The 23,833-nt window shown below is 38.7% G+C and overlaps 1 protein-coding gene across 1 annotated transcript in view; it reads right to left on the reverse strand.

The window, feature by feature from the left end:
• Positions 1–23,833, reverse strand: part of Fur1 (Furin 1) — a 710,727-nt gene that overhangs the window by 71,190 nt on the left and 615,704 nt on the right. The window contains exons 8-9 of the mRNA XM_067791546.1: positions 22,273–23,748; positions 11,591–11,745 (exon numbers count right to left, since the gene is read on the reverse strand). Of these exons, the coding sequence (XP_067647647.1) occupies positions 11,591–11,745; positions 22,273–23,748 (1,631 nt within the window). The remainder of the gene's footprint in view (positions 1–11,590; positions 11,746–22,272; positions 23,749–23,833) is intronic.

Below are 23,833 nucleotides of genomic sequence, written 5' to 3' on the forward strand. Positions count from 1 at the left end.
CACATGTCATACAAACACATTCCAGGGTTTCCCTCGGTTCATTTTCCTACATGGTTATTTTCCCTTATGTTGTCACCATAGCTCTCAACTGAGTATGTAATGTTCGGTTACACCCGAACTTAACCTTCCTTACTTGTTTTTTTTGAAGAATAAAGCAAAAAACTAGCAACGAACTTTACATTTTGCGATGTCACGAATTCAGTTTCAGAGATATAGAACAAATATTTGGTGTGGATATAAAAATGAACTTATTCTTCCTATTGAGCGGATGAACTACCAAAGGTCGTTGCATCGTTCGATATCTCTGAAGCAGTCACGGTGCATCGGCCACTTATATACATCAAGAAACCCGCAATGCGCAATTAGTATTCTACGGGCATCTTTTAAACGCCAAACAAACTATAACCAGCAAAGAGCAGAAAATGGGTTTAGAAAAGAGAAATTCAGGATCGCAGCCACTCTTACAGGCCAGGGGCTGCTTGGTCTACACGCGGAAGGAATGGGAATCCCTCCAACGAAAGGTGTAGAAGCTGTAGTCAAGTCCATTTCCTGTGCGATTGCCCAGTTCTTGCTTATATTGAGTCCCTTATTGAAGAAGTTTTGTGCTGCCTGATTTAAGGACGGTATTAAATCGATCCATAAATGATCGTATACCTGCTACGATCTAAGCAGATGGTTTGAGTAAAACACACACAGGGCATTATTTAATAATTTGCTGCAGAAGAATAAAATAAATGCAAAACGCGATAGCCTAGGAAGAGACTTAATGGCCAGGCTTCTCTTCCTATTCTCCTACAAATGGCGGGATGTTTTACGCCGACTCCGAACGGCATCTGCAAGGCAGATGAGTTTTCACTGAGAAGCTTTTCACGGCAGATATCCACTCGGGGTGCTTGCCAAATCACTGCCAAGGGGCGATCCCGCTTAGAGGTTTCTTCAAATTAAAATTTGCTTTGCCCGTGGCGTGAACGCAAACTTTTCGGTGTGGTAGGCGGAGCACGCTACCACCACACCACGTCGGCAAGAAGAATGTGCATTAAAATCTCTTGTTGCCAGTCTCTCAAGGCGAGCAGAACAACAACCAACCAACCAACCTGCGTCAATTTCAAAGCAGATTTCGAAGAAACTGCTGTCAGAAATCCGCTATACGACTGTACCAAAAGATCTTCAGCATAACTACCATCGATTGAGATGAACTTTTTGGAGCCACTCAAGGTCAAATCATGGTACAGAAGAGGCCATTTCCTACTTTGCGATTACTTTGAATAGTAGATATAGTAACGGCAGTACAACTAAAACGCTCTTGCTGATGTTGTTATTGCAGTAAGTCCGTACATCTATTCAAAGCTTGCCGAAGCTTTAATGAAGCATTTGAAACCAATTTTCTTTACTAATTTTAAATAAGTCATAAAGTAGCAGTCAAAGTACAAATAATGATGCTTATATTCACTAATTCCGCCATCTACCCTAAAGATCAGGACAAATCATGGAGTGAAAAAAACTTATGCGATATACCGCCAAAAAGTCATGAAGGCGCTAACAATGCAGTTTTCTTATCCTCATCAACATGCCTGAGGCTATAGAGGTCAACAAAGCAGTGACACAAAAAAAGTTGTGCTGGCAATGCAAAAAATATGTTTGTGGTGAATACAAGAACCTTTCCCCAAAATAACTATTTGGTTTACTTCTAATTCGTATTTTTTCCTTTGTTGAGTTATAGAATTTTCGCATTTGTTTTATTATCACAATTTTGTGTTGCAGCAAAAGCTATAACAACAACACATACATACACCAACCAACTAACTAACAAATAACCAGCGGCAATCAACCGAAATGTTGTCCAACCAACTAAACCGGATTCAATGACAGAAGTTCTGTTACAGAATAAAGATCCCGCAGAGTCGAGATGGTCGCTTAATTGATATGGAGAACGGCAGTGTCGAACTGAATGAGTGTAAGCGTACGACGTGTAAAGGGGTTCAAATGTGGAGGCAAGCGACATTGGCAAATTGCCCATTGGCAATGTTGTCAACACATCACAGCGAATGCGAAATACCAAAAATGAATTAAATGCACATTTCTGAGACTCAGCATGAATGAACACTAACAAAGATAGGCATATGTATATGTATGAGTATGGAAACGTTGCCATATTTATTATGGTCGTCCTTATTTCGTCCTTTGCGAAAAAAGAATCATTGTTACAATACGTTAGATATCACCCTAATCTCATGTATTGTGCGAAATACTCAAACCCGAAGTAGTCGAACTGATTGGATCTACTAACGACCACATAGTACGTAATTCACAATAAGCCCATTCGCACCGTAATGCCTGCCTTCTCTTGCAGGGATAAAAACTCGAACAAATTAAATGAAGATATTCGTCGCCCTTTCGTTCCTGTGCAAATACGTCAATGTTGGAAGCTGGGAAGGAACGCGTTTATCTGGAAACCAGATTTGACAGCGAAATAATATCAGCCTTGAAATTTAAAGTATCAATTTTGTCAAAAAGCGCTACTTTAGATTGAATTAGTTGAAGAGTCAAATCTTAACTATCCTGATGTATGATGCGGAATGAAGGATGTGCTCGAAAATGTTTGGAATGTTTCTTGATGTGGTCGAGAAAAAATAAGCCGGGATGCCAAATGAAGCAAAGGCAACTTAGTATGAGCTTTTACGACTAAGCAGAAAAATCCAATTAGGTACCAGTACTCAAATATGTTATAAAATAACTCTGTATCTTGGAAAATATAACAATCCGGCCTATAGGTTAATGGCTGCCTTGAATATCTGACGACCCTTCCGCTACCAGTAGGCGGAGTCTTGATTTCGCGAGCACAGGGCATGAACAGACATGTTCAACTGTTTTTTGGGCAGTCCACACTTTCTGCGTCTGCTGTGACTGATGATACCTAATCTATAAGCATGTGACGCCTATCATGAGCCTCAAATCTTCTCTCTTTAGAGATAGGAACCACTTTGTTAGTCTAATGCCGTAAGACTTAGATATGATCTTAGAAATGCAGCCTCGTACATCAGTTTCCTACTTCATTGGTCATATGGAAATAATGCCGTAAGACTTGAGATATGATCTTAGAAATTTTGCAGCCTCGTACATCAATCCACGCCTTTCCTACTGCATTGATCATATGGAAATTCTGTATCCTTTTGATTTCACCCAAGCGGATTGGTACGTATACTGTGGCACTCATTAGCTGCATTCTTTCTGCTAACTCATTTGCCATTTTTGTTACCTTCTTCCCCCCCAGCTAGAACGAATTCCCAATTACGTACAACTTTTCTGAATATATACCGATCCATGCGCATCCTAAATAAAATTGGCTACAATTTTGTCATTGATTTCCTTACGACTTAGTTTCTCTTTTAAGGTGAATCAATCGTCGGCGAAAATTGTTATGTGTAACACGACTGCAGTGATTTGTTAACGGAAAGGATAAATATAGGTATGATTGCCTGAATACAATCCTATCACGCCTTGCTCCATTTAGTTTGCAGCCCTGAGCCATTATCTAAACTCCCCGACAAAGCGTAATCTTCTGACCTAATTCAGCAGTCTTTCATGTTGAAAATCAAAGTTTAAGCTTTTGTCGGCCCTTTCTAGTTGGACCGTAATACTCTGCAGAGCTGCATAGGAAATTGAGCGTTTTTAATAAGCACCGTTCGGACTACGCACTTAATTACTAAGCGATTTATTTAATTCAGACCTTAGTTTTGGCGGCCGCCGTGGCGTGGTGGTAGGGTGCTCTGCCTACCACCCCAAAGATGCTGGGTTCACACCTCGGGCAATGCATCCGAGTGTATTTCTGCAATGAAAAGCTTCTCAGTGAAAGCTTATCTGCCCTGCAGATGCCGTTCGGTGTCGGTCCCGCCCCACCAATTTTTAGGAAGAATTAAAAGGAGCACACCCCAAATTGGAAGCTCGGCTTAAAATCTCTTCGGAGGTTATCGTGCCTTATATCTAATTTTGGAGATTTAAAGTCCGGGTATTGAAATGAGCCTAAAAATACAGGTTCGAACTTCTTACTTTTGGACTAATAAAATAATTACGGTTTTAATAGTTATTCCAGACTCACGTCATGAACCCATAAACAAATTTTCCAAAATTTGAGCTGAGTAGATTACGTCGATATCAGAACCAGCACTTTTAAGTTACATATAATATGAGAATTGTTTACTTGGGTAACCAAACTTCTATGCTTCTCTGCTCCGATCCTTAGATATTTGGCTACTCTGTCTTACGATGGTAAATCGATAAGCAATCTATAACTTTCAATGGTAAATAGATAACTATTTGATAAACAATTAATAACTTTTCGATAGCCAATCGATCACTTTTCGATAACAAATCGATAACTTTTTGATAATAAATCGATAACTTTGCGATAACAAATTGGTAACAATCCAAAAGCTTAACGATAACAAATTTTGTTAATATATAGATAATTTTAGGATAATAAATCGATAAATTTTTGATAAAAAACCGATAACTCGTCAATAAAAATCGATATTTCAATATACATTTTGTTATCGAATGCAAATTTATAACACTTCGCTAACAAATCGATAATTCGTCTACGCCATGTCGAAAACACACATATAACAAACTTTTCCTTTCCTTACAAAAAGTAAAACTTTTGCGCCACCATGCCCACGAACGACCCTAGTACTCATATTTGTATGTAAATTCGCAATGAATGGGTGTACGTAAAATGCAAAATTGTGTTCAATCGTTGTACTGCTGGAAAAGACATTGTGAAATAAGAATCATTGTTGAATAACCAAAATGTCATATTCGGCCTGCAGCCATACTACATACAACATACGACATACGACCAGTACATGAAAGGAATTACGATGTAATCGCTGCAGAGGCGTAAAACGGCAGAGCCTTACGCAGCTCATTTAGCACTACATCCATTTTACTTAAGTTGTTATTTTTTTTTTCATGTTTTCAAATTAAATAGCATTTGCTCAGAATATCGACCAAAAAAGCCTAAAGATATGTAAATATAAATTATCTTGGTTGCCTGCAAAGCTTATAACAGAATTTTTAATTTCAATTTTTTTCGGACCACTTCCTCTTTTGTACATATTTGCGACTTAAGAAAATAAATTAAAATAATAGCTTATAGAATTTATTAACTGCAAATCTGTCATAGAGCCAAATTTCATTTTGAAATTATGCCAAAGTGAAATGGCATGGAAAATCCGCAATGCCACATGATATATGAGTACGAGTATTTAGTGTGTAAATCGTTGCAGAACGTCAGTAGTCATCTGATTCAAGTGACTGCTTCATTGCCAAGCGCATTCAATTCAAATTAAGAAGGATTTAAGAAATGAAATTTAAGGAATTCTTTGCTGCATTTACAAAAAAATATCGCAGCGAAGGATATGATTGCAATTTATTTTTCTCACCACAAATGCAGTTTACACTGTTTTTCCTCCCTACTTCTTTGGCCAAAAGGAATGTGAAGCACTCACTCACTCTTGGCGTTTCAAAAGTGTGTTGTTCGATTTTTTTTGGTGCTACATACAACGAGTAGTTAGTTTTGTAAAGATGTCTGTACATTAGGGTGTTTCCCTATCGCAAACTGTGTTTCTTTATCTTTTTCTATTGTTTATGTATAATTATTTTGCCGCATTGCTGTACGCGATAAACTTCGAAACGAACTACTCCATGAGCTTGCAATTTGGGTCGTCGATAGCTTATTAGCTTGATCATGCTGTAGGAGACCAGTTTACGGTAAAATTCGTATATGTAGTGCGATAAGGAGAGAGAGAAAGAAAGAGCGGATGTCGAGAGGAAAATAAAGAGCAAGAGAGAGACTTTAAATGATAGAGTGAGGTAAGGGGGAGATGTGAAAAAAAAGAAGAGGTAATGGAAAAAAATGGCAGAGGAGAGGGGAGGTAAAAAGGAAAGAGTGAGCGACAAAAACTTTGTGAAGTTCCTCTGAAATTGTCAAGGAAACCAAAATACGAGCAGGATTTTTTACCTTATACAATTCCTGTGTTACGTTGCTTGCCATGAACTGCGAGAGAGACTACCTCTCCGTTTTTTCGAAATCTGGTAGGTAGGTAGGTTATTAAGCAGATAGTCCTACTTTTTATAAAAGTGGGCTATTCATCTCTATATACCAGAAAACTGCGCTTATTGTTCCATTTAATTTGAGAGGGGAGCTAGAAGGGAGAATGGAGAGGAGGAATGAGTGAAACTTATAAGGATATGTAAGATACAGAAAGATGGAAAGTGGAAAGTTAAGGGAGAGGAAGAAGGTGGAAAGAATGAAATATTAGATGTGAAGTAGAAGAGAAAATGGAAAAACCAAGGAAATGAGAGAGGTCGAGAGAGATCGAGGCGAAGAGAGGGCAGTGTTGATAATAAGTGAGCGAGAGGGAGAAAGAGATGAAGAGGGAGGATACGGCGGAGTAAAAGGGAGGGAAAATTTTATAACAGCGCTATGAGTGAATTCGGCTGTCTGAGTATATGCATACTCGTTCCTCTGGATGGCCTATACAGTTTTCGAACAAGAATCTTCCATCCTTTTCGATTGCAAAAAATATCGTTAGAAAGATGCTCCTAAAATTTTTGAAGGCGTATGGAAAGAAGCAACTCTAGCTGCTCGTGGAAAACATGTGCCCCAAAAATTTAGTATATTTTGGATCCATTGGTATGAATTGCGATTACTGTCATATAAGCAGTCTTTTCTTGAGTGGATCATTTCCTAAAGTTTTTTTCCAAGGTTATATATGTGTAGCCGGTGGATACCATAGTATCCGATGACTATTACTTTACACGAATAGTAGTCGAAATAAGCCTTCTCTACTCTGTCTTAATTCCTGAAGAAGTAGATGAAGTGAAGATAGGAGAAAATATGGGATTTTTATTCACAATTCTGTTTTATTCCAGTTTTCATTGAGTCCACTTGTTGCGGCCCATGCAGGCAACCTACCATGCATTCGACGTCAAAAAAGATGAAGTGACGACGACTGGAAGCACAGTTGAATAAAAGTTCACTATAGTAGAGAGGAGTGTTGAAGCTTCTACGCGCGGGAACGTGCGCTAATACGCTAGACAATAAAAGCCGGCGTATGAGTGAGTGAGGCAATTCAGTTGTGTAACTGAACTACAACGATTATAGACTAAAAAGTAAGATAACAGAGCGATTCAAAAGAATTATATTTCATTTTGAGGAATCTTAGCCAGGTCAATGAGTTTAATGAGAAATTCTAGACTTGCGATGACTTCGTGGTAGAGTATTCTTTGAACAGATTATTTTGCAGTCTTGACGACCCGCTGTTGTTCTCTATTGACGCGAAGGCCGGGTTCGCCTTTATTAATTTTCTTTCATAAGTTGTGGGACGCATCTTTGTATGGCTGTCATACATTTTGATGCTCTTTTTACGGCTGTACTATTAAGGTGCTCGTCTTAAAATATAGTAAACTATATAGTTTCGGTTAATAATTTTTTACAAGCCACCCTAATGTCCATGTATGCTGACATCGAGAGGTCGCATTAAAATGCATAACATTCGTCCATACTCAGCTTGGCCTTTGCCATGTTAATTTCAGTTTATGCTCTTCTTGCAATCGACTTGCGTTCTACTGGATTGTAAAGGATAAATATGTATCTGGTCAATAGCAGTGGTGTCATGTAGACATGAACACATAAAACCCTGTATACTTATATTTACACATATACTCTTGATATTCGTACGAACATGTTTTTCATAAATACACATTGATTGTTATCGTGTAGTAGTATGTAAATAAGTTTTAAGAAGAAAGTAGGCCGCAAGGACGCGTAGGCCGCAAAGATGCGGTATTTAGAAGATGAATAAATACGTGAATTAAATTTTGAAGTAGAGTGACATTTTCTGAATAGTGTCTGAGTTGATTGGTCAGTGCTCAATACAGAAGCTAACGTCTCGATGGCAAATCAACCTCTCACTTCATAGCCAGCAAAGGCTACACTTCTTCCGTTTATTCCGTTAATTAAAGAAAAACCAAATTAACTTTCCCTCGGCAGCCTCGGCAATTTAATGTGCGTATCTCGCAGACCCTCCATGTTCTCAGAAGATCTGCGAGCGAGTTCAGAAATTTAATTGCGGCTTAGCTATTACTCTTGCTCTCAGAGTCAAATTTTTTGCTGATTCCTTACTAAGCTAGGCACTGCAATGGTTGTAGAATTTTGTTGGTTTTTAACAACTCTTGCTCTGGAAGGGAACCAAATCACATCATAAATCCTTTGCCACCCATGCTCAGATGTGCTTACTATGTATCTGTATGTGACCAAAAATGCTTTCTAATTCCACTTGGATAGTCGTTGGATATCGTAAACCTCGGAAAATGTTTGGAAAGCTTTTTCTTACGTGAATTTACAAAATTTCGAGGATCAGCTGATCATCTAGAAGATCGCACAAGTTTTTCAGAAACTTTGTACTTGAAAAACGTAATGAGTTACAATGTGTGGAGGATACGAGAGATTGCTTGCCCATAACATATCCCTGACTTCGGAGATACGGCAAGATTAAGAGCTTGATGGAGTTTATAGCCTACTCAAACTGGCGGTAATCAAATGGACAACAGCAGGAGAGCTACGAGGTTTTCGCTTACATAGAAAGCATGGCTGAAAAGCCAACCAGTAAACATCTTCAAACAATAGGCGAGCTATTGGAACCAGCATTTAACCTTGAAGGAAATGGTCACATGGTCTGAAAGAAAATCATGCCAATACTGAAATGGATCTTTTCACCAGGCGATACAAATACCAATTTTTCGCCATCATTTTTTAACGGAGTGAGGCTTAAACTCTCAGCGGAGCTTAAATTGTTCGACAGCTTTTTGGACGGTAAAAAAGATGTATGTGTTAAAGTAGCCCGGGGTATAACTGTATTTCTACAATCAAAAGCGTTTTCAAAAAAATAATAAATCAGAAAAGGTATGACAAACGAAATGCTGTAAGACGCACGCTATTTCACATCAATGAGTTAGGAAACGCAGGTGGAGGCAGGCTTAGTTAGGAATAATATATTCTTGAAGCATCTAGCACTCTTCTTTTCTGGCAGATATGGGAGTAGGCTTTTAACTATGCTTCATATCTCTAGCTGATTTGGGGCTGAATTTAACAACTAAAATGTGGACCCGTATAACCTTGAATAATTTTGTACCGTGGATAATTTCAATATCTTTACCTTTACCGAGATATGGACCAAAATGTTGATGAGGAATATGCTAAATGCATTTTTATTACTTTAAAGTTGTTTTCAACGCATTCTTGACTGGTCCCGAAGTCGGATAGATAAGTTACTTAATATATCGATAAGTAGGGTCCTCAATAAATCGCGTTGTGCCGAAATACGAAAATTTAGGCCTTTTGTCATTTTTGAAAACCCAAGTAATTTAATAAAGACATCTTGCAATATCTCCTGGACCTTATTCTTTAAGAGAGCTGCAAACAAAGTTACAAAGATGCACCCCCTCGGGGGGTATGGTCAAATTTGGGGGTTTCGATCCTATAAAACATTTTTGACCAGGATTCGTGCTCAGAGTAAAAAATCCCTTTTGAAACATTTGGTTTCGAATTATTTACTCAAAGATTACAGCGCAGGTTTATGAGTGTCTTAAATATGATTAAATAATGAAATTTAGTTACAGTTTTTTAAAAAATGGCGCTCTTTGCGACAAATGCAGGTATTAGAAGCAGAGCTGCAAAGCTTTTCAAAGCTACCGCAACCCAATTGTCAACCTCATCTACGCGAGGGGAATCCTGCTACATATAAGAGAGTGTATCATAAACATATTTAGCAGGCGAGGCTCTGTCGACCGAAAGTTCCTCAAGGAACTAGGGGTTGGGGAGGGAGGGATAGCCTAGAAAGTTTAATGACGTACATCAGAATTTATTCAAAAATACACAATCTCTAAATATTTTTCAAAAACTCCCTATCTGAGTTCAATGCATTTTGACATAAGAGGTAGTTAAGGAATATCATTCTGAGATAAGGCGTTCTTCAACCTAATTCTGATATAGGACTTTTTTGTGACAAGTCCTTAAATGAGAAATTTTTGAAAAGTATTTTGCGATAGGACGATTTCGAACTGGCAGCCGGCATGTGATGATACTCTACTCAGCAGCCGCTATGAACTGATACAAAAGTCAAGAAAACTGCTTATTGTCATACACTGAAAGAAATGGTGCTAGTAAAATCAACAAATCGGTTCTGTTGTTCTTGACTTAACGGAGATTCGGTGAAATTGACCTAATTATGGTTAATTCGACCGAATTCTTCGTCAAACGAACAAATTAGTTTAGTCATTTCAACAGAAGGGAAATTGTCGCTCTAAGTTAAAAAAATTCTGTAAAATTGACAGATTCCTAATCAATCTAACTGATTTTTGTGTTAACAGAACTGATCTCACTGGTCATTTCAACAGCGATCAACAGTCAATATATAAGCAAATTTCAAAGAGAATTTTACGCTCACTGCACTCTCTAATTTGTACTTATGTATGCTGTGTACTATATGTATGCACATATTTACGTATGTATATGGCGGCCGCCGTGGTGTGATGGTAGCGTGCTCCGCCTACCACATCGAGGACCCTGGGTTCACACCCCGGGCAAAGCAACATAAAAATTTTAGAAATAAGGTTTATTTTCTAAGCGGGGTCGCCCCTCGGCACTATTCGGCAAGCGCTCCGAATGTATTTCTGCCATGAAAAGATCTCAGTGAAAACTCATCTGCCTTGCAAATTCTGCAACATAGGTACTTTCGTACAAAGCTGTCGCAAGAACTTTTTTTTTGTTCATTTGACTACTAAAACGGTCAATTACGAATCAACGATTTGTACGCAGTTGATTCAACATCTTGTTGCGATGAATAAAAATTTACAGAAATTTCGGTTGAATTGACCCGTATTTCCGTTGATTTTACCAGTCTTTTTTTCAGTGTATTCCGGCCTTGACTTTGGCAGAAGAGTTAAGCTTTTGAGCGGTCCTGCTACACAGGAAGTATTGACCTTTTTATTCTGAAATTTCGGAAAGGTCTTTTTCTTTTAAGTATTCACGGATAAGCCGGTAATTTAGAATTTTCGGGTGTTGTTGTTGTTGTATTAATGAATTATTTCCCCAAAAACCTGTTGTCATTTACAAATTTATAATCACTACTATTATACTGCTAAAGGTACTTTTCTACTACAATTTTCGCTGAGGGGATTGAATTATACCCCTTTTTCCTTACTTCGTCCATACTTTTAAACTTGGGAGTGCCAAAGCCTTCATAGGAGAACAAACTTGTAGGAATTGAATCATGATTTGTTCCCAAAACACTTGTTTAGGAGATAAACGATATACTCTCTTTTTTGATGTATTTTAAGCCTTTAGGTCAATTCCGCATGGAATTTGTTCACTATATATCGCAATTTTTTTTATAGATGGTTTTTTTAGTACCCACCCTCTCAGAATATGCCGGTGGAGCGCAAAAGATCAAAACTTTGCCATTGTGGGTGGTCTAATTTTTACCCTCTTTTAAAATTTTCTTATATTCTTTTCAAAATATTTATTTACCTGCTGCATATTTCGCTCGTGCAAATTGGAATCGTATTCGATGTCATTGTGTGCCATATCATTGCCAAATAGACCATCACTAATATGTACAACGTCTTCCGGTTGAGCGGGAATTTCAGTACCATAGAATATTAAGTCCCATTGTGTGATTTGTGCTACAAAAGGGAATAAATAAATATTTTACAGAAAGTACAAATATTAAGTATTCTTCAATAGAAAATAATAATATGCTTGCGGCGACTAGTCCAAATGCAACAATAAAGTACAAATAGAATAAAGATATATATAAGGGAAAAATAAAATAGGGATTCAGGTGATATATGTACAAATAAGTACTATGTGTATGTTTACAATATATATAACGGTGTTTATGGATAAAAAAAGAATTACAAATATTTACAACAAATACTTCATTGGAGAAAGAAAAAATAATAACATACAGCTTAAAGGTAAAGAGCTTGTGAAATGGAAGTTATGGAGAGATTTGTTCCAGGGCATTATGGACACACGTATGTACATATATGTGTAAAGAAGGATAAGCACTAAAATATATAAGGAGCAGGAGGAAGAGGTGGCGGGTGGAGAAATGCAACCTTGCTGATTTGTTGCGTTTGACACAATAAGTGTCTTATTATACGTAATACTTTCGGAGAAGAAATGAAGTTAGTTATGATTTCCTAATTTTTTCAATAAAGAAAATTGGAACTATGATATACGTAAGAGGATTAAGGACTAGATGAACTACAAGAGCTGATAACATATATCAGGTAAATGCTGCCCTGGTAGGGGAAGCTCACTTAGACAGCATGAAGGTCTATTGTGATACCACATAAAATAGCGGTGACGTAAGCCATAGGTGCTTAGAGAGTCGTTACCTAACAGCAATACTTCGGAGATCCAAGTGAGTCGAGAACGAAATACTTTCGTCAAATTCTGGCAAAAGCTGGGCAGTCAAGCATAGAGTGATTCGATGATTCCACCACATCATCCTCCATACAGCTGCAGCAGAATGGGGTTTCTGGTATGATAAGACATACCGCATGGATTCTCATTGGACAGTGTCCTGTCAAATCCCCAATGACCATTGATGGAAGAGCCTTAGTGAAGACTTGATGTCATGAAATTCCGGCCAGTATGATCTTGTTACACTACCGGATGACCGTCCAACGCTTGCTGAGCTGACTCTATGCCCATTCATGTCGGAGCAGAATCCCTAAATCTCACACTCATCTTCATCGGCTCAGTTGTACCGATACAGGCTAAGCGATACGCTTGACAGTTGTCCGGGTTATCACTATGGCCTGGAACCCAGATAATCTTAATCATAAAATAGAACGTTGCAATCGCAAGCGAAGTCAGGCACTCCCAGACGATCCTCGATCGCACTATCGTTGAACTCAAGGCCTTGATAGCCGCTTGGCTATCCGGGTAGATGTTAAATTCCCTAGCAGTAGTAGCACTCAATAGCATTTTATACACCGCATTCTTAATCACGGCAACTTCCGCTTGGAAGACGCTGCAGTGATCAGCCAACTTAAACTCGCGGCTTACATTTAGCCCTTCACAATCCCCAACGTTTATTGAAGATGGGATTCGAGGGGTTGTGCAGCAAAGCCGCTTCAAGGAATGGCCAGCGCAATGTATACCTTCTCCAACGCAATTGTCAACCTTACCTAACTGTGGCAAATCATTTCTATTTAGCTCGCGTGGTTTTGGCAGCCGTAAATTCCTTACGGTAGGACGGGGGTTGGATGACCTAGAAGGTTCAACTTGAGTTATATAAAATCTATACCGCGATGTTCGGGCTTGCACCTTAATGGTGCTATTTTCCGGAACGTACCGGATCATCATTCGGCAGAGAACCGCCAACATGTAAAAAACTACACCAAACCTTTTTTGGAGTTACCTTTCCTTTCAAGAAGAAGAAGATCTATTAATGATGAAATAATTAAATCACAATCGATTGGGAGTTCGTCCCAGAAAAACCCAAAAAACAATATCGAATCCTAAAATATTATCGAAAATAGTCCCAAAATGATCCAGAGATAGTCGATCCTAAAACAATGAAGAAAGAATTCCGAAGTAACCTCAAAACAACGCTGAAATCATTCTGAAGGCATGCTGACAATCTCAAAAAAAAAAAAGTTATTCCCCAAGAGAACATTATGGACAATTCGTTCTGGTTGGTTGAAGATACCGGGCCTACAGGCTTGCAGCTTTTTCCAGACGAGGTGAAGAAACAAGAAAGACTGTGGAGAAAGCTGTTTATTCTAGAAACTAATCTATTGGAGGGCCAGGTCTCGTTGCCATTATCGTGCAGTTGTCAGCGTAGGAAATGATAGCGACTCTTTCTAGTGGGGAAGGGAGCTTTGATATGTAGGAATCAAACAGAAGCGGGGGTTGGACACCACCCTGTGGTACCCCTTGTTTATTTCTCCTAAGCTTTGAGATTTCGTTCTTAAATTGAACCGACGCCTGCCGACTATTCAGATAATTTGCGGTCCATCTTTTACAGATAAGGGCACAGGGCGATCATTTAATTATTTTATTTAATCCGCAATTAAATCAGGAAAAATTTAATTTGTTGCGTCCCTTAGAAAAAATTGTCAAAAATCAATGCGTTTTTACGAGACCTATAACTTGTACTGTGTTAGACGAAAATTAATTGGACTACAAAACTACAAAGTCAAAAACATTTCCAAATTAGAAATTTTCGTAAAATTTCCTCGAATCAACGATTTTTTTCGAAAGCGTTTTTGAGATTGTTTTGCATGTTTCAGTTACAAAATTCATAGCAATTTTTTCTTAAAATATCGAAAATAATAAAAGAATTTAACTGACGAAATTCAATAAAAAATGCCACTGCTATTTTTCTGTTCGTTTCTGTAAGAGTCTCTGAACAAAGTGAGCAGTTTGATGGACTTAATTCGTCGAATAAATTCGCGGTCCTACTTTTTACAAAAACACAAATTTTTGGTATTAATTTTTTATCAATTTGTTGAAACAACACAAACAAAGAAATTTAAGTAATATGAAAATACAAAGAACCCATTATTACTTTATCGCGAGATTAGGCTTAAAGGAAGGTATTAAAGAGTATTTTAAGAGAGAGTAGGCCATAGTTCTATGGATGGACGCCAATTAGGGATATCGCCATAAGGATGGACCAGGGCTGACTCTAGAATTTGTTTGTACGATATGGGTATCAAATGAAAGGTGTTAATGAGCATTTTAAAAGGGAGTGGGCCTTAGTTCTATAGGTGAACGCCTTTTTGAGATATCGCCATAAAGGTGGACCAGGGGTGACTCTAGAATGCGTTTGAACAATATGGGTATCAAACGAAAGGTGTTAATGAGTATTTCAAAAGGACGTGGGGCTAAGTTCTATAGGTGGACGCCTTTTCTAGATACCGCCATAAAGGTGGACCAGGGGTGACTCTAGAATGTGTTTGTACGATATGTGTATCAAATTAAAGGTATTAATGAGGGTTTTAAAAGCGAGTGGCCCTTAGATGTATATGTGAAGGCGTTTTCGCGATATCGACCAAAATGTGGACCAGGGTGATCCAGAAATCATCTGTCGGGCACTGGTAATTTATTTATATATGCAATACCACGAACAGTATTCCTGCCAATATTCCAAGGGCTGTTGATTTCGCCCTGTAGAACTTTTTCATTTTCTTCTACTTAAATGGAAGATGTCGCACCCATTTTACAAAGTTTTTTCTAAAGTTATATTTTGCGTCAATAAACCAATCAAATTACAATGTTTCATCCCTTTTTTAGTATTTGGTATAGAATTGTTGCATTTTTTTCATTTTTCGTAATTTTCGATATCAAAAAAGTGGGCGCGGTTATAGTCGGATTTCGGCCATTTTTTATACCCACATAAAGTTAGTTCAGATAAGTACGTGTACTAAGTTTAGTAAAGATATATCGGTTTTTGCTCAAGTTATCGTGTTAACGGCCGAGCGGAAGGACAGACGGTGGACTGCGTATAAAAACTGGGCGTGGCTTCAACCGATTTCGCCCATTTTCACAGAAAACAGTTACCGTCATAGAATCTATGGCCCTACCAAATTTAAGAAGGATTGGTAAATTTTTGTTCGACTTATGGCATTAAAAGTATTCTAGACAAACTAAATGAAAATGGGCGGAGCTACGCCCATTTTGAAATTTTCTTTTATTTTTGTATTTTGTTGCATCATATTATTACTGGGGTTGAATGTTGACTTAATTTAGTTAAGATAGTAAATTTTTTGTTAAAGTTTGACTTTAAAAAATTTTTTTTGGCGTGTTCTTCATCCGATTTTGCTAGTTTTTATTTAGCACATATATAGTAATAGTAGTAACGTTGCTGCCAAATTTCATCATGATATCTTCAACGACTGCCAAATTACAGCTTGCAAAACTTTTAAATTACCTTCTTTTAAAAGTGGGCGGTGCCACGCCCATTGCCCAACATCTTACTAAATATCTATTCTGCGTCATAAGGTCAACCCATCTACCAAGTTTCATCGCTTTATCCGTCTTTGGCAATGAATTATCGTATTTTTTCGGTTTTTCGAAATTTTCGATATCGAAAAAGTGGGCGTGGTTATAATCCGATATCGTTCATTTTAAATACCGATCTGAGATGAGTACCCAGGAATCTATATGCCAAATTTCATCAAGATACCTCAAAATTTACTCAAGTTATCGTGTTAACGGACAGACGGACGGACGGACGGACATGGCTCAATCAAATTTTTTTTCGATACTGATGATTTTGATATATGGAAGTCTATATCTATCTCGATTCCTTTATACCTGTACAACCAACCGTTATCCAATCAAAGTTAACATACTCTGTGAGCTCTGCTCAACTGAGTATAAAAATATTACGTATACGCACCGGTACCCGTATTTTCAGGTGCAATAGATGTGTTTGCGTGGGTTAATAAAACGCTCTTTATAAACAAATTTCAAGGATGCGTCAAGCTTCAACTTTTTTAAACTGTTTAATACGAAAAGAAACAAGACAATCTAATTTGTAGTAATTCTTTGTAAAGTGCCCGACAGAGGACAATTGTGGAAGAAAATTGTGTTTTGGTGTGGACACCTCCACATATTTTCATAAAGGTTTTTAATTTACAAATGTTCATGTCGTTTCGGCCACCGTGGTGTGACGGTAGCGTGCTCCGCCTACCACATCGTATGCCCTGGGTTCGCACCCCGGGCAAAGCAACATCAAAATTTTAGAAATAAGGTTTTTCAATTAGAAGAAAATTTTTCTAAGCGGGGTCGCCCCTCGGCAGTGTTTGGCAAGCGCTCCGAGTATATTTCTGCCATGAAAAGCTCTCAGTGAAAACTCATCTGCCTTGCAGATGCCGTTCGGAGTCGGCATAACACAAGTAGGTCCCGTCCGGCCAATTTGTAGGGAAAATCAAGAGGAGCACGTCGCAAATTGGAAGAGAAGCTCGGCCTTAGATCTCTTCGGAGGTTATCGCGCCTTACATTTATTTTATATTCATATCTTTCAATTGGCTAAAAAAAAGCAGAGCATAAAAGCATACACGGAGTAAAGGTATCTTTTTGCGAGGAATTAAAAAACATGACCAAAGTTTAGCAACATCGCTGATGAAAAATTCTAAGGTTAGTATGAGGTGGGAAAGAATGCAGCGAAAGCACGTATTGGAATTCGTAGAAAATCAAAAGCCGCCAAAAAACTCGATCCAATATATACATAATTTGGAGCTTCAATTTGCAAACAGTAAAAATCTTGTGAGCGATAAAGGGGAGGAATAAAACAAAATGGCTATAAAAAAATCAAATCAAATCAAAAACTGCAAAATCCCGACAAAAGCAGCTTCTCTACTCAAATGTTTGACACTATCGAGTAGTTTGATTGATTGCATAGCAGGTAGTATATGTATATACATATATATAGATATATAAGTATGCATGTGTATTAGGGCGGGTCGATTTAAAAATCGCTCATTGCTCTGTGAAAATCGTATTCTAGGGATCAAAATAAGAAACTTTGCCGAAGGAACCATACCTCTAAAACGAATTCTGATGTCCCCCCCTGTGGGTCGAACTTTTGGGTAGGGGCAATTTCAATTCTACCTGCTGTGTCTTGTGGTGGCTTAAAAAAAACAACGCAAGCAATTTTACGATCTGCAATTGTGTCACAGTGATACCTTCATTTTTTAAAACGGTTGAATAAAAAACCCACACAATTATGTTTACGACATGCAAATGCATCACAGTGATGCCTTGGTTTTAAAAGGGGGTTGTAAAAACGCTAATTTCTAATAATTTTTTTTAATTTCTTTTCTATTACTAAGTTAAATTCATTTTTTCATTTACATATGTTCTGACTAAATAAATTTCTAAAGAGAATAATAAACTCCAAAAAGAAAAAAACATAGGCATTTCAAAGTGGGATTTTTCGAAATTTGCCCCTACGACCCAAAGGGGGGGGGGGGACGTCAGAATTCATTTTAGAGGTATGGTTCCTTCGGCAAAGTTTCTTATTTTGATCCCTAGAATATGATTTTCACAGAACAATGGGCGATTTTTTGCCTCCCCACAAATCGACCCGGCCTAATGTGTATGTAAATGTGCTACGCGTGCGTAAATTGGTCGATTGGCGAATGGAACATGCTACCGGTGCTAACAGTGGATTTAAATGGACGCCTCGTATCTACAAAAAATTCCAATGTTGAATCATTTTTTAGTGAATACGACCCACATCTTTGTACTTGATGGCTAAATACATACATATATACATACATACGTGCGCATGTTTTGTAGGAGTTCATATAGTCAATGAAAAGGCATGGAATGGATAGGAATTGATTGCTTCGAGTAAATTTTTTTTTTGCATTCAGGTGCACATTTTTCATTGGAATATCAATGCAAAACGAATTCGACAAGTAAATAGAGCTAGAATTTTTAAGCATCAGGTGACTGAAAGTGAAGATTTGTGAATTTTATGGCGCTTTATTTCAGAATAATTTACAGCTTCAGATGATGGAAAATAATCAAGATGGCGCGCGGTAAATCAAGTACTATGTGTACGATTGCAAAGTATGTTTTCTTTCAGGCGGAAATTTATGAAGATGACAGTGTTGGGGATTACATTAAAGCGCGGAAAATTAGTTAGTTTTTGGCGTACAGTGTTCAAGTGCTTCCCTTTATGCTTCCAAGCGTTTTCATACACCTTGCACCTTCATCCGGGGGATTTGTGATTTATTTGTAATTTTTGTTTTTTATTGTGTGAATAGAAGATGTGACTTAGTTTACTTGCGTTGTGAAGGAACTCAACACTATGTATACTTTCATGTCGCATAAGGTTTTATATGATCTTTGAGTGCAAGATAATGGTGCAAGGATACAGATCAGCAAGAGAGCCGATCTGGTAGAATGAGTATAGGACTTGAACTCTCCTTTTCAGCAGGGTCTCATAGTATAGAAGGCGAGCTCAGCAAGAAAGTGAGACTAATCAAAAAGGAGAACTGGTGTCAGATGACTAGATCGTGTTAAGAGTATTCTATGGGATAACATGCCTGCACTCAAACTATATTTTTTATATAGGCAAATTTGTATCTGAATTGCCTCACACCACATTCTGGTTCCATTTATACACTAAACCATATTTGATCTCTTATGCCGTAAGTTTATCTATATAAAAGTTCGACCTGTTTAGTTGTTTTGGTTAAACATGTAATTGGGACGAAATGCCCGAGGATAACAAAGGGATTATCAGATTTTTAAAGCAAACATATTTTTTCAAACATTATTCTCACATTCTAAAAATGGATGCTGAAAGGAGGGTGGGGATAAAACTCCCTAGCGAAAGGGTTAAAGTTGTAATCCACCTATATAAAAGCAACCTTAAGATTACAGCACGAGTCTTAACAGCCCATTGCAGAGTGATCGCATACATGTATAAATTTGGTATTAGGTGCGTATTGCGACAGCTCGCAAGCGATTCAGAGCAGATCCTTCTTGAATACGACTCAGGATTATAAGTTTACCGAGTCTGTAGTACAGGCACATATAGAAACTAAAGCCATTTATGCTTCAAGCTTTTCTCCGCGTGATCGGCTTAGATGCGATTGTTATTGTGGTTGATGTTGCAACGGCAACAGCTATCTCCTAAGCTTAAGGGGAGTGTTGCGGAAGTAGGTAATTATTTGCCAGCTGACTTCGGTTTGCTTCTATCAACTTCTGCTGGCTCGAAAAAGATATTTTTAATCATCTCTTGGATTTAAGCCCCCTATAACAGGCATGTCTTACGGGAAGAATGTTACAAGCTCGTGAACCCGCTGAGGCGGTTTGGATGGGGTGTTGTGAGGTGACGAGGGTTATGATAAAACTGCAAAATTTGTTTCGATGTATGTTGGGTTGTGATGATATAACTGTGCTTAGTGTGTTAACATGACTAAATTTGCGAGTTATGTTAACACACTAAGCAAAGTTATATCATCACAACTCGCAAATTCAGTCATGTTAACACACTAAGCACAGTTATATCATCACAACCCAACTTAGTCTGATCAGATCCATCACATTTTTTATACAGCTATTCGGCTATCTGCTTGTCCAACAGCCACTCGAGTTTATCTTTTGCCTTTGAAGTAAAAAACTCAAAGGAAAAGAACGGATTCAAGTCGGTTTGGTGAAACTATTGTGCAAGCGACCCAAAGCTTCTGGTGCTCCCACCCTGAAACTCTTTCGGTACTGGCTGTGATCAGGTAGAACATGAGCAATTTCAGTCGTATCCTATCAGCCCTATTGAGACATTGCATCTATCTCTAAATGCCCAAGATTTCCTTTACAGCGGGCTCAAGAATAGCAAGAGTACTAAAACGCTTGAGACCGCACCAAGTATATTAAAGCTGTAGAGATAAGTAGCACTCTATGATAGCCTAGAAGTGATTTATAAAGGAAAATTTATGACCAAACTTTGAGGAAAACCCAGATACTATAGACCAACATACATTATTATGAGGACTCTCGGCTCCTATGGCCAAAATAGGCGAGCCATAAGCTTTATTTTCATGGACTTCTCATAATCAATTAGAGATGAGAGGGATCACCACATGCACACCTCCACAATTAAGGATACTGGGGAGCGCGTACACATGACAGCGGCCGTATTCAGCGCTTTGTAAAGGACTTCTTTGTCAAAACAGAACAGGATACATCTGTCCTACGATAATCATTGATGAAAACTTATGATTCCCTTTTCTACTAAGAAGGATTGCGTAATTAGTAGACTTGCGCAGATATTCGAGATTTCAGAGAAATTACAGTCTAAATCGGCAGGTCCAAAATAAAATATGGGACTGGGACTGGACTATAGTCGAAACATCTGCTGGCAAAACATTCTTATCGCCATCCTGACTTTTTCGATATTTTTAAAAGCTGAGGCCTACGCCATAGAAGGAAGAGCTGGATTTTCTCCACGATCAGGATAAAAATAAAATTGATGAAATGAAGCCGGGGTAACGCAGCTTGAAGGCGTCTGTGAGGCATACCAAAATCGAAGTGAAAGAAGTTTAATGCAATATGATTCCGAAAGGTTCCGAAACAGACACAACAGAGACTGGCGACACCAAGTTAATCATGGAACCTGGGGATGGGGGACCAGTATGGGTAGAAGGTTGAATATGGTCACATTAAATCGTTCCGGAATGGTCGGGCTAGTACCTAAGTATTGCTTGTTACCGGAACGTACCGGATCTACATCCGGCAAAGGACCACCAACAACAACAGACCGGCGACTCAATCGGTCATCAATGGGTTATTGAATGAAGAGGCCCTGTTTCGATAAGAAAGAAGGGAGCTTTTTTCTTAAATAAAACAAATTTGCAGTGCGAGTACGGACGTTGACGCGGGTTTGTGCTATCGCCCAAATATTTCGACGCTGGTATATACTATCAAATTACTTTCACAGAATTTGGTGGGATGAGGATATGCAGACAAAGTGATTTAGAGTTTCTGGGAAAGTTTTTTCTGAATCAGGTAAGAGAAACTGCTCACGGGATAAAACTCAAATTCATATAAAAAATGGTGATTAACTGGGAAATATCTGGCTGGTCGATTGCTCCTGTAACCGGCTATTTTTGACGGCATACGTTACGGACAAAAAGGAATCCGGCGGGAAGTGTTGAAAATTTTCATACATGCATTTTCACTATAAGATAAAGGGCAACCAGAGGTTAGATGTGCTAATTCATATACATATTGGCTCTTGCTGTCGTAAGGTTGAAGAAGATTCTCCCCTCTTTTATCTAACGTCTCATGTATGAGCGTTGCCATGACGGGACCGATAATGGGTGGAAGCTATTAATAAGTAATCTGAATAAGCTGCTGTATTTCCTTGTCCTTAGAGCACATACCCTAGGTGATTGGAATACACTAATATCCAATCTTCCGGGGTGCGGTACAGGTTAGAGCTTCTACTATTCAGTTGTTAAGCGCAGTGCAAAGGCGAGGTCTTGATCCCACATCTACAAAGAGCGATTAATTTAATAATACATGCTAAAGTAATACTAAAAAATAATTTACGAGGAACTAAAACGCATCGCACTAAACGAGGATAAGAGAAATAAAAAAATGTAACTATCGCAATCAAAACGAATTTCATTTTTAAAGGCATGCCATAAATTATAAATTCATTGCACTACCGTCGCTGCTATCAGCGGTGCTGCTGCTGCTACCCTTACGATTGGGCAGCACACCAACTACACCGCCAATCGGGCGTTGTGTACCGCCGCTAACGCCAGCTGCCGCCAACAGTAATTGTTGTTTTTTGATGATGCGCTCATCGGGCACAAAACTTGGGGAAGATTTCTTGATATTTTCACGCGACGGTTTCGAAACACTTCCAGCACCACCACCAACACTTTCGCTGCTACCAACAATTGCAGGACCCAACATTGGTCTGAAGGTCTCCGCTTCGTAGTCCAGCGGTGAAATACCGACTGCTGCCGCCAATTTTCGTTTTTCAGCTTTCGATACAGTTGCCGCTGCTGCAGCTGTGGTATCTTTCTCTTTTGGTCCTTGATATGGTTGAAATTCGGGAAATATTGCTTGTATCTTTTCGTAACGTTCGAAAAGTTTTGGAATGCGCGTATCAGCAAAGGATGCAACCGTTAATTTTTCGTGCGTTTGTAGTGGCAGTAATGATTCCTTGATTTGTTTAGTTGCTTTAATAGGCAGCTTTGAGTAGCTGGTTAATTGTGTGGTGCTGGTTTTCGAGGCAGTCTTGGTGGTCAAACTTGCGCGCGCTGACGTGTCGGAGAAAATGGAAGACTTATTTGGATTGTTGTTGTTATTGTGTGCGGCGTAGTTGGTGCGTGTTGAGATGATAGTTGGTGTTGTTGTTATCTCACCAATTACTTTGCGGCTCATCTTGTCCTCAAATGCGTGTAAACGTTCTGCTGATTGTTGCGCTTTTGAACGTCCAGCTTGCTGTGACGATTTTCCGTTCTTTTTGCCGTTTCCGTTACCGCTTTGATGTTGTTGTTGTTGTGATATGCGATAGAATTTATTTTTCGTATTTGTGGTGCCACTTTGCTCTTTTTTGTTCGATGTAGATTTGTTGCCAGCGCCGCCGCCATTTCCGTATCCCTTGCCATTCCCCTTTTCACTGGACTTTCCTTTGCCTTTACCGTTTTTGCTTGGCTTTACCACTGTTTGTGAACTCAATACTACACCATAGGTTGCTGATATTTGTTGATAACTAGGCGGTTGTATTGGTTGCTGTTGTTGTTTATATAATTGTTGTTGTTTTTTGCTATTTCCACTCGCTAAATTTAACAATGGATTATTTGCGCCATTGGCGGCCGTGTAGACGGATTTATTCAATGGCATCGGCATTTTAATGGGAATTTTCACACCACCCCCCGCCGACATAGCGTTTATGGCACCAACAATGCTGCTTGCCGCTAAATTGCTACTGCTGCCGATATTATTTGACGAGATACGCGGATATTGTGGCGAATAAATTTGATGTAGATTCGTTGTTGCGCTCGCTGCATTCGAATTGGGCGTTGTGTTTTCGGCGGAATTGGCGCGCGGCGTGGAAATGGGGTCATTGGGGTCGATGGGCTGTGTGGTGCCGTAGAATATGAGCGACCACTCGCGTAGTAAGGCGTGACCTTGTTTTCGGTTTGAATTGCATTGTTAGTTGAGGTTATGTTAGCGCATATTTTTTTAGTTTACGTAATTTTTTTTTAAGTTATA

Source organism: Eurosta solidaginis, chromosome 1 (assembly GCF_040869045.1).
Source record: "Eurosta solidaginis isolate ZX-2024a chromosome 1, ASM4086904v1, whole genome shotgun sequence".
Taxonomy (NCBI): Eukaryota; Metazoa; Arthropoda; class Insecta; order Diptera; family Tephritidae; genus Eurosta; species Eurosta solidaginis.